Source organism: Topomyia yanbarensis, chromosome 3 (genome assembly GCF_030247195.1).
Source record: "Topomyia yanbarensis strain Yona2022 chromosome 3, ASM3024719v1, whole genome shotgun sequence".
In the NCBI taxonomy this organism is placed as follows: domain Eukaryota; kingdom Metazoa; phylum Arthropoda; class Insecta; order Diptera; family Culicidae; genus Topomyia; species Topomyia yanbarensis.
Window position 1 is genome coordinate 293,413,831 of NC_080672.1, and position 12,644 is coordinate 293,426,474.

Genomic DNA, 12,644 nt, shown 5'->3' on the forward strand with positions numbered 1-12,644 from the left:
GTTCCATCAACCAGCCCCGCCTTACTGTAAGGTTTGTATCAAATGGATTATAACATTACAATAGGACTTTCGATTCCTTACATGAGATAAGAAATCGACGCGTATTTAGTGTATTTATTTGATTTTTGTATATATAAATTAGAATGTCTGTAGAAAAATATACCAGTTTTTCTATTTCCTCCCTTATCTCCTACTTACGCGAGTGACTGATACTTGCTTATCAATTTTTCGTCCCATTCCAAACCTTCTCCAAATATCCTCAAAATCTCCAGCTTCTTTCTCACGCATCAAACAGCCCGAGCAATCCTTTCTCTTTCTCACGTTTGCAAGTACAGCGCAATTTATCAACAGTAGTATGCATGCAGCAGATACAGAAGACTAGTCCAGGACTATCGCAAGCTGCACTGCTCCGTCCATGTCCCCCACCCATGCAGAGCATTAATCAGTTTGGCACCTATATACCGTGTTTTGCCAAACTGATCAAACCAATTGGGATATCTGGCGTTTGAAGTACGCACATTACGGGCCTTTACACGCGCAATAAAAGTGTCATTACTAGAATTGTATGGGAATTCCGTCATTACTCACCTTACACGATCATTAAAAGTGACATTACTGCTCAGTAAGGACACTACTAGCGCCTCGTGTAGGGTGCCCTATTGAGATTTCGCATTTCAGTACTATCGCCCTCTTCTTAATCCCAGAAGCGGTTCGTTTGCTTCCCAAGTTAACGTCAGAATGGCACAATACCAACGCAGCTGGTTAAGTTGGAAAGTCCAAGGACGCCCCACAAGAGCGAAAAAACAGAGAAAACTATACAAACCGCGATAATCCCAATACAGTTTTCTGCATCTACTATGCATACGCACTTTTCAGTCGGTTCGTCCATCTCGATTTCGCAATAGCTCTTCTCACTCTCTCAGCCGCTGCAACAGCACTTGTACGAAAGTGCAGAGTGACGAATGCGGAGGTATATTCTCTCGTCCCACTTGTATGCTCAACTGAAGCTGCTTCTGCGGGGATGCAAAAACCTTCGGAAAACGCTTCGTGAATCCATTTCCTCCAGTGTATGATGATCGACTGTCCGACGGTCCTTTTGAACACTTTCCGGCGAATAAACGCGTACTATACGACACGAAAACCAGCAATTTATGGGAGAATTTTCACTTCACACACGACGAAGCAAACCTCCGCGGCGGTTCTATAGGTTAGTTTACATTCCGGATACAAAAACACTTCTAACGTCTTAGTGGCGTTGCGGAAAATCACGACGCGGCCGGGAATCGATGTCTTTATACTTAACTACGCTTTATTTACTATCCATTATTTACGATTTTTTCTATAACTTTTTATTGAAAGTTACAAGAGCGCAAAAACCGCGTCTGTTTTCAATAGCAGGGTTGCCATCTTCGGCTTTTCTTAACAAAAAGTATTTAAAAATGTTTCACTGAAACATTTTTTCCATTTCGTGCGCCGGTATAATGGGTATTTTGTAGTATTTAATTTTCCATTGAGATTATTTACCAAATAAGTTGATGTAGTATCCTTATTTTTTTGTTGCAGCCTTCATGAAATCTAGGGGAATTGTGGGAAAAACCGACACTGTGGGTAAAACCGACACCCCACAACTTTCCCCAGAAATCAAATTTTTGTTCATTTCATAATGACACTTTATTATTAATACGATTATGTAGAGCATTTGAAGACAAATTGGATTTGGGTTAGTTCACCGAATGTCAAAAAAATAAACAAAACATAGGACAGCAGCGTTCATACTCGTCTGGATGTAAAATTTTGTTGGTAGATTTTAAGGTTTTAACAGAACAAAAGCATTTCAAATAACCACATATTTCAGTGCCTATTATTATCGGCCTTTCCTATGATTAACTGGGTGCATTGAAGACGAGTTTGAGAAATTCAATATTGTGTACTGCTTTTTTAAAAAAAAGTTTACTGTTGGGGTAAAACCGACACCCTTTGGTTAGGATAAAACCGATACGCTGTTAAGATGGCTGTGTTTACATGCGATTCATTACAAAAGGCTGGAGATCTTTGTGACATTTCAATTACACTATTAGCACACTGTAGTAATAACAGAAACACACAGAAATACTTTTAATGTGTTTATTTCTTATTAGTCTCTTTAAAGATAAAAATTGGAATTTTTGCTTATCAGATTCTATTGAAGCTTTTGCTCTTTCTGTAAAAAGCTCATCAAACTGAACTTCTAGTGGTCTCTTGGTTTGTCATAGACCAACTTTATCACAATGAGACAATGGTCTTTTGTATACCCCACTAGATCGTTGATGATCAGAGCCCGAAAAATCAAGTCTGAAAAAGGTAGTTTTACTAAGAAGTGTGTGTCACTTATAAGTGAATGAATCCGATTAGCAGAATGTAGAACGCTTGCAAATCTTCTCTTACGAAATAAAATGACACTAAAGGTTGCAATGATGTGCGTAAGGAATATTTGGAAATACCCTTATCAAGAAATTATCCTACAGAATAAAATACTCTTGTTTATAGCAATACGCTTTCGAACTCTCTTCCCCTCACTACATGATGAAGCTATAAAAATTACATGTTTGTATCACACATATTCACAATTTATTAATCACGCATATATCACATTTTTAATAAAAAAGTGGAGAAAATAAATTTAAGGGAGTGTCGATCTTACCTACATGGGGTGTCGGTTTTACCCGCAGTGCCTACAAAAAGCCACTTTGTTTTCCAAGTTTTGCAACCAACAATTTTTAATAAAATTCATTTTTTAAAGCGCTGACAAAATTAAGCCTTGTTAAGAATTTTCTGAAGAAGAATTCTACGTAGAAATAATAATTTTATTGGTTTTGTGGCAACCCAGAAAAAGTGTTAAGCTTAAGGTGTCTGTTTTAACCATAATTCCCCTACGCTTGAACTACCTTCTCGAATTTTGAGATTTTACATAAAACAATTACTTTTTTAGACGAGGTTATTTTTTGGTTAAATGGGTATGAAAAAGAAACAAAACGATGTTGTCGGTATGATGAGTCGCCTAAAGATATCCTAGAAACTCCGTGGCATCCTATAAATTTTGCGTTTTTCTTCAAAAATTATGTAGAGAACTGCTTGTTTCAAAATGTGGCCGTACAAGATTTGCAACACCTTTAGTTTCAGTTTTAGTGGTGTAATAAGTCATACGGCCGACCATCGATTTATTTAAATCGAAGTTCGAACGATGAATCATATTGAAAAAGAGTAATGTCGATTGACCGCCTGCTCTTGCGCTTCGATACCATTCGGATTTATGAGGTTAAATAAGTCTCTCATAATCGCAACAACTGATGAGCTAGATGCCATCATTGAATACGTTTTTCACATTCTCGAGAAAGTGACTAAAAGATGAACTAGGGAAAGTTTGGTTCAACGGACTGCCATTTGTAATGATTCAGAAGATAACGCAAACTGAACTGAACGAAACCAACTCAGTCGTCATATAATCCAAAATAAAAATAAAACGTTGAAAGCACCCTTTATCGATAAATATATTACCAAAGAGAAAAATATTGCAGCAATCAAATACTCTCAGTTCCTATTTTTTGAAAAAATATCAAAGTTGCGACTAAATTTACTTTTCATTTTGTAATTTTGTGGTTCTCTAACGGAACATATGTGTACCACTGGTTGCGTTATTGCCAATTTCAGTTCCTATAACCATTGAGTCCTTATTCCTATCCATTCATTTTTATAAGATGCGCAAGTATAAATACATTTGATTTGCCGTTGGTTTAAAATAGGTCCTATTTTAGTGGAAATAGTTTATTTTCATTGTGTCTAGTACTAATATTTCCCTGTGCTTCGTATAGAAGTATAACCCAACAGTTCAACTATTGGTATTAATGCTACTACTGCGGCAACAGAAAGATTTCGTTAAAATCATTCATTTCACATGTTTACATTTTTCCGATACACCGAACATGTTATAGTTGGCGCCACCGTACAGTTCGACGTCTGTATAATATAAAGTGTAGCGCATAAAGTGTCATCGGTGAATTTTCGCAACGTAATGCAAACAAAAATACAACTTAATTATTATTTTGCTGAACTTTAGTTATGAATTGGGCAATTCAGTGTTGCGAATGCCTTTCGTAAATACGTGTGAGTTTGTGATTCAAGGTATAACCACAGAGAACAGACATATAAGCTAGAACAAACTTTCCTGAAAAACCTGTGTAAACATTTAAATGAATACGTTGAAAATTACCATCGCATACAGGTTCACATGCGTGAATCACCATTGTATCCAAGTTTGCACACAAGTCCCGTGTAGTGATTGCTGGCCGATCGAAGCGCCGGCCAGTGTCAAGTTGCTACTTGCTGTTGTCATTTCAAAGCGACAGTTTTATTTCTTACACAAGTTGAAAACTTTACTTGTATGTCAGTTCTCAGTGGAATAACGATGACATGTGTCTGATACGTGCGTATGACAATAATACGACTAGAAGGTTTTCAACAAGAATGGTATAGTACAGGGTCATATTAAGGAAAGGTATATTTTGATGTGAACTGATTGTTCGATGGAAACAAAACGTATGCTGGAATAATAGTTGTTTACAAATAAAAATATTTGCTCATTGATATAAATTTGTTCGAAAAGCACATCGTTTCGTGTCTTATTGACATTAGATTTCTAATATGATTCGGTTTTCCCCTAGAAAAAATGTTTTCAAATACTATTTATAATTTGAATTCACCAAGAGCGCGTGAAAAAATAAGTAGAATAAAATATCACTCGATAGACTCTGATGCGCAGTAAAATTTGATGCTTCATGGTCAATATTTGATATGAAGAATAACGCTACTGTTCATATTTAAATAATCAACATGTATTTTGACTTGGTCTTCATTTTCATTTCCACTGGTAATATAATCTTAACTATTTGTATGAAAATATGTTACTTTTCAGTTACGATTGACAGTCCAGGTCAACGACAAAAAGGTATCATTAAGTAATCTTGTTGCGGTCTACATTCAACATATTGACAACAATATTTCATTTAGTTATTCTCGAATCGTTATTGCAACGAAACGGAAACTACAGTTTACAGTTTTGCTCAATCCTAAATCCTCAATCCTCAAGGCTCAAAACTGCGCTTTTTGGGTCTCGCAAGAAGTTAGATGTCAGTTGCAACAGCACCTATTTTTTGTTACCAACTGGTTATGAAATAGTTACTGAAACAACAATTGCTACTTGGGACAGATCATTAACGATTTCTGACATGTAGTGTACTGTTAGTGGGTACATGAAAATAAATCGTATAGCATAGTATTAGACGAAATCTGTAATTATATGAATGAAATTAACAAGGAAGTGAAATTAGGCCTGGACATAGAATTAGCACATATTTGAAACTTTTGATTTAGATCAAGACTAATGATTCATACCTGTTTAGTATTTAATCGGGTATCATTTTTGCTTGAAAACAGTCATTAGACAACGGGGGACGCTTTCAACCAGCATACAATATCGCACCATTAAAATTAATAGCATTCTAACTTCCAACCATGATCATTCAGATTCATTGAGATCCAGAGATTGGTTCCATGCAGAAACGCTAATGATGTGACCATCAAGAATACGTCAGACAACCTTAATTGACCCCCCTCGACACCAGTTTGGCCTTACCAAGCCGTAACGCGGGTGCCGGCGTGAAAACTGCCGAATAAACCCCTATTCGTCAACCCCGACTTACGGAAAAGCGCATTACGTCAGATAGTTGCAATGTTACAACTTGACAACAGTTGAAACTTATTTGAACTCGAACATCGCTACATGTTTTCTTTGGGATGAAACGCAAGGTAAAAGAGGGTCATGCAAAATTGGCTCTTGTCTTTTGAGAGATTTACGAAGCATTCCATCTAAGGTAAAAAAGGTCAATTATTATAGCGATCGTTGCTCGGGATAAAATATGAATAAAAACCAAGATAAATTTTCAATTAATGGGGTTTTAATTCATTTTAAATAAAAAATTCTATTTTTTACCAAAAAATTTTGCCTTTTTATGAGTACAAACCTCCTTAAACGAAAAATTATCACAAAAACTCAACGTAGGGGTTAGGTATTTTTTTACATAAAATCTGTATACAAAGTTTGAAAGAAATCGGTTAAGTAGTTGTTGAATGGCAAGTAACACCGCTGTTCACGCCGAAGTGAACATCGCACCAGAAAAATGATTTTGAGTGCTGATATCACTTTCGACCAATCACGAGCTGGTTCAGGATTGCGTTGCGTTGCGTTGTGACGATGATTTTGGCGGATTGCACACTGACTTCATCATGTTTGACTGCTGATTATCTAATAAGAGTTGCTTAGGAAGTGGTAAGTAGGAATTCATACCAATCCGACCCATATTAAAACCTCAACAGCATGATAGCCATCATTGCCGGCCGCCCCCATCTCCATCGTTCACGGGGAAGGATAAAGGATAAGGTAGACAGGAAGTGTTGATGCTCCACCTACTTAACGGAAGGACGACGATTCATCAGACTCTTCCATAGGTGTCGCGGAGTTGGTGGTTTGGAAGGGTATCAGGTCTAGGATTCGCTCCAAGCAAACGATGCGACCTGTAAAGCATATTTTATTAGGTAGTTGTTTAGTTAGTCTTCGAGTGCACGATCACTCGAAAAAGAGATGATCTTGTTTAGTTTTTGGTTATTTTTAAACTCTGGGCAGCCGGCTACCGAGAGTATACTATGTTCCCTAAACAAAAACAATTTGAACTCCACACAGCCGATCGTGGGAGTATTGCCTGGAAAAGCTAATCTTATCTGCGTAATGGGCCGGATCACTATTTATTGCAACAGTATTTGGACAGAACTCGCTACTTCTTCTCTACGATATATTTATTGGCTTGAAAACTACCAAGTGACAGCATATTATACTGGCAAAAATAGCGCGAGATGTTATAAATCAAGGAAAGTATTTCTTATTTTCCATATCGGATTGTTTGTGGAATACAAGTATACGAGCGATAATACCGAACACTGAAGGGAAATATAAAGGATTGTTAATCTGATGCACGGGCTTGTTAGCAATAACGGAGCTTTAAATTAGGTTCATAAAAACAGACGCGGCGAATTTTCAATACGTATTGAGCCGTGTTCATAGATACTAGTCAGATTAGTCGTATTGGGGCTAATTTCCGATCAACTATTCATTTTTACGGCAATGTTTTCTCGACTAGATCTGTTCGCACCCTCTCATTCTGTTCGCACCCTCTCATTCTGCGGTCTAAGGACCAAATGTCATCAATAGACTTAGAATCGCGTGGAGGCATGAGATAGGAAACTTGTAAGAATTTTGCTATCCCACCGTTTGACTACCAGAATGGATGGGAGAACAGTAATACTAGCAAATACCGACTACCATAAGAGCGGTGCAAATTTGAACGAGTGACGTAGAGTACTGCACTGAAAAAAGGACCAGGAGTGCGATTTTACGAAGTTTTAGCTTCCGATGGCCCTACATTTTCTGACAAAGTGAAGTTCTTGAATGTTGAGATTTTTATTACTGTTTAGAAAAGCAAAAGTATCATAAAGCTAGTGTCAGGCCTTCATGAGACCTCAAGAAGTCACTTTTGGAGGTATTCGTAAATGTAGATTTGTCGGTAGACGGTTCCAAATATAATAGAAAAATACCTAATTTAACACAACTACAGATCACTTGCAACATAAAAAGCTTTTTGTGAAATTCGACAGCTCCATCTTAGGCCAATTCAATAAATTTCCTGCATGAAAGTTTCCATTTTTTAAAAACGGTTTTTAAGCCAAAGCTTTGGAAGTTAAACCTTGGCGTGGAAGTGCCGGTATATTAATATATTCTGTTACTTAGTGTAGAATTAGATTTCGTCATTTACGGCTAATATACAACCGCCAGAAGAAACTTAAAACGTTGGTACACAATCAAGAAAGGCGAATCAGAAAAGGTATATGTCAGTGATTCACTAAATACAGACTGGAAAGAGGGTAATATGGAAAACCTTAAGGTCCGCCCAGATTAAGTCTTCGGTACGGAACAAAACCTCGGCCTAGGAACTCCTAGCATGTTGTTAGTCGCCTCTTACGACATGGGAGCAGTTCCCAGAGGTTCTATTCTTGGTTGAAATAGTGCAAAAAGATTTCAGCCCGCCGGACACCACACGGCTTCAATCACGAGCTGGTTCAGGATTGGTTCAAAAACTGGGGACAGAGCTGGCGGATCCTGTCCTACACGCAGAACTTAATTTATGCATCGATAGCATACTTTTCTATCTGCCTCTCGTTTCATTTGCTATAAATTTTTTTGTCTATCCCGAGATAAACTAGCGTTTCGTCGATTTGTTGCTATATGTGACACAAATGAGTGCGAATGAAACAAAAATAAACGTCAAACCGTTTTTTCGCTTGCACTAATGCAAAGTGAACATGCGCGTAATTCGGCGCACGGCTTGGTGGCGCATGGCTGAAATGTCACGATGTGCAATATGCATTGGACATATTCGGTCTATCCACTCATTGAATGCTTGCTAGAAGTATAAAGTAACACATTTATTTCATAAAAAGAACATTCCTGAATATGAATTCAAAAAATAAAATTCCATTGGATTTCAAAGTATGTTTTTTTCTAGATCACAACGGAAATCAACAAATCGATGACTTTCAAATGTCAATCACTTTTTGACTATCAGTTTTGACATATAAGTATCCTTGCATATTTTTATTCCTCAGTGTAGACAAAGAATTTGTAGAATTTAAATGGGATTGACGTATTGAAAGTATTTTGTCAATATTTTTAGTGAGTCTCGTTTCGGGTCCGCTTAAAACAATGTAAGGGTGCTTACAGAGTCGCGGCGAGAAGCTGAGCTGGCGCTGGAACTGACATTAGAATGCGAGATGCGAGAAACCTGCTCGCTGCAAACCAAATGGGTGATGTCAGAGTGAAAGCCGAGCGGATCTGCGCCGACTACCCGTTTTCACTCTGACATCATCCCTTTACTTTGCTGCAGGCAGGTTTCTCGCATCTCGCATCCTACTGTCAGTACCAGCCCCTGCTCAGCTTCTCGCCGCCACTCTGTAAGCACCCTAAGTTTCATCTTACGAATACCAAAGTGCCCTCTTCGCCATACCTGTGTATACAACATTGCGCTTAAAATTGTCAATATCTCTGGTTATACAAAAGTTCCGAGACTTCGGACAACAGTTAACTCATCCAAATGCGCATATTTCTTCTTCGGCGATCAAGAGGAAATATGCGTATTTGCAAGAGCTGTCATCCGATGTCGACATTCACGAGAAATTAACTTCCAAGATGTTAGATTAAAAAACCGATTTTTCAGTCACCTTAAACGGAACAAGCAAAAACGCTGTAAAGTAAAAACCGTTAAAGATAACCCAATCTCATCAGTTATTCAGAAATAATTTTTCTATATTTCTTCGTTTTTGTTCAGAAGATAATTTTTATGTATTTCAAAAATCATGAGTGCCACCCTAATTTTGTTTAAACCAAAGCGAAGTTCGTTTATTATAGAGCACACACCAAATGTCTAGTACTTACGGCATAAGTACTGGATTTTCGGCCAAACAATCGATATGTGGGCCATAGTGCGACGACCCAACACTTTGTCTTCTACTGCAAAAGTTAGAACGTTTTGAAATGTTTATCATGCGAATCTCATGAGTGTACGGCATGCGGTATAGTAGTAAGTAACTTAGCACCTTATGATATCGAAATTTACAAAAAATACGTCATGGAAAGCTTCCACACTATAAATGGTTCATGATTTAAGTTCATCTTATTGGATTTGTGAACAGCATCGCTTTGTTTCCCTGTTCATCAGTCCAATGTCATATTTTTTTTTATAAAATCGATAATTTTCCGTATGGTCCAATACTAGCTCTGCTGATTTAACTACCAAGTGAAAAAGCAAAGCCAGTACTACATTGCGTTGTGGAACTTAACATTCTGTTTCGACAGTTTTCGCAGTCAATTGTAGTGTGCGATCTAACTGACCATTAAGAACCCGCCTTACTGGGGCACAAGTATATGCTAAGTGAGTTCACCGCCGTATACTCTGAATTGCCAAACCATGCTACATACATCAGTCGTAAAATTCAACCTATTCTCCTTCCTTATAGATGTACGTTTTCAATAACAACTTTAAATTATTTCCCTAAACAAACCTCTTTCCTTTATATCCTGCTATTAAAGTTATGGTAACAATTTACAAAACAAAACTTACTCTTTCACTACGAAAAATGGATCTTCCATCATATTTTATCGGCAGACGTAATCAAAGGGTTGCTTCCAACAGGCCTCTACGCGAGGATGGCGATTCGTTAGATTTTCATGTTATTTCATTCTTTAATCGTCGCTAATGTTGAACTTGCGACAACCACTGCCAGCGCCAAGCACACAAGTTTTCATTTTATCGGTTTATTACGGTAATCCTTACTCCACAACTAACTGTCTATCCATTTTCTAGTATGGGCAAGAAGTGGAAAACTCGGTTACGTCTGGCGATATTTACTTTTCACGATGAATGTCACTAAACTATTCTGGACGAAACAAACCCTTAAGCATCTTGGTGTTATACTAAACTAGGTGTTGGAAGTAACGACATATTGTACAGATAGTAGAACTCATCCAGAAAATGTAATTTTCATCTACCCTGATTTCGATGCTTCAAAGGATGATTAAAAATGATCGCATCCTTTTTCACCAGGAATAACTGATGCACATCTCACGAACACCGACACAAAACATGGTGTTTGAAGGACTGCGTACCGAAGCTTACTTACCTTAGTCATCAGTCAGGGAAATTCGTTTACGTATATGCTCCGTCCTATGTTGGCTAGTGGAAAATGGAAAAACAAACGGAAAACGTGAATTGCAGAACGGTTTCACTCTTGCGCACTGAGCGATAAACATAAAAATTGTCAACATAACATTAAACTGTCAGTTTATTTTTCCCACAGTTAACTGAAACTGTCACCTGAATGCCACGGCCGGTAGAGCAGCGATGCCAGATTCACAGACATGTCTGTATTTTACAGACTTTTGATAGTCTCCTACAGATGTAGCTAGCAATCTACAGACTTTAAAAGAGGAAAATTGTTTAGTAAAACTGCACTATAATAACTGTATTTGAACACAAGTGATTCCTTCACAATAGATCGTTTTCGCATACTTATCGTTGCACTACTATGTGAGCAGCAGAGTGTGTACCTTAGCCGCGATCGGTCGACTGTTTTGGAGCTCCTCGTCGGTCCAAAATCGTAGTTTTTCGGTACGGATTATCAAACAAAAGTGTTTTTAAATACGACTCGGTGAACAGTTTTCGTAAATCGGAAGTGGAATTCAGTGATTTTTTGGAGTTTTTCATCCCGGCTCAAATCCACACAGCATTAGTGTCAAAAGTGCTACCCCGCAATACGGGCCGTGTATTCCCGATGCGGGGAAGAAAAAAGTGTTTTAACAACGTAAATAATAATAGTGGAGATCAAAAACTCACAAAAAAGTGTTTTTTCCCAGTGATAAATCTTTCCCAAAAAGTGAAAATTTTTCGGCGTCACTTGGTGAAAAAAGTGGCGATTCCAAATTATCAGCGCGTCACCCGTAGCTATCGCCCGATAGGTGTCGCACCAATTTCTTAGTTCCACATTCGGAAACCTGCCGGTCAGTTTTTCTTTTTCTTCCGACATTTTCCAAACCTTTTTCGGGTCAGGACCACGTGCGTGGCCAGTGGAGTCTTCTGTATCTGCTGCATGCATACTGTTGTTGATAAATTGCGCTGTACTTGCAAACGTGAGAAAGAGAAAGGATTGCTCGGGCTGTTTGATGCGTGAGAAAGAAGCTGGAGATTTTGAGGATTTCTGGAGAAGGTTTGGAATGGGATGAAAAATGGATAAGCAAGTATCAGTCACTCGCGTAAGTAGGAGATGAGGAAGGAAATAGAAAAACTGGTATATTTTTCTACAGACATTCTAATTTATATATACAAAAATCAAATAAATACACTAAATACGCGTCGATTTCTTACCTCATGTAAGGAATCGAAAGTCTTATTGTAATGTCCATTTGATACAAACATTACAGTAAGGCGGGGCTGGTTGATGGAACCATGACCTCGGAACATGTCTGGCGCTGTACACGAAATGGGTCATCGGAAAGTCAATTGAGCTAACACCTACCTAAATCCTTGAACCAAGTTATTTGCATAGATATGTTAAAATACATGCAAACATCTTTTTTCTGTAAATCACTACCAGCTAGTGGGCGTTAGGATGGTTAGCACACACACACACACACAAGTGATTCCTTCACAATAGTATTCGAATTTTAATCTGATTTTGAAGCAATATTCTAGTGTTACAAGGATTTACACAACCGACTACAGACTTTTACAGACATTTTAATTTTCTTCTACAGATGTTTCACAAAAACATGTGGCATCGCTGCGGTAGAGTTACCGGCTATCATATTCTACACTGAAACGAAGCCCATAGTAAAAATTAGTGTATTAGAGGGTTAAATTAAAAAGACTACCAGTGAATTTTGGTTGATAATATACCATAATTCTTGATTTTGTTTCCTGTCATTTGTACCATTTGCGTCATGGTGGCAC

General features: G+C 37.8%; 1 protein-coding gene across 2 annotated transcripts in view; it reads right to left on the reverse strand.

Annotated features, from left to right (window-relative positions):
• The window catches only part of LOC131691565 (syntaxin-10), a 28,432-nt gene extending 17,462 nt beyond the window's left edge, over nucleotides 1-10,970 (reverse strand). The window contains exon 1 of one of the 2 annotated variants that reach the window (XM_058978081.1): nucleotides 10,819-10,970. Coding sequence is in view for 1 of the 2 variants with exons in the window: in XM_058978080.1 (XP_058834063.1) it covers nucleotides 10,260-10,291 (32 nt within the window). In the remaining variant the exon portion in view is untranslated. The other variant, XM_058978080.1, reaches the window with a different exon arrangement.
• Between the last annotated feature and the right edge of the window lie 1,674 nt (nucleotides 10,971-12,644).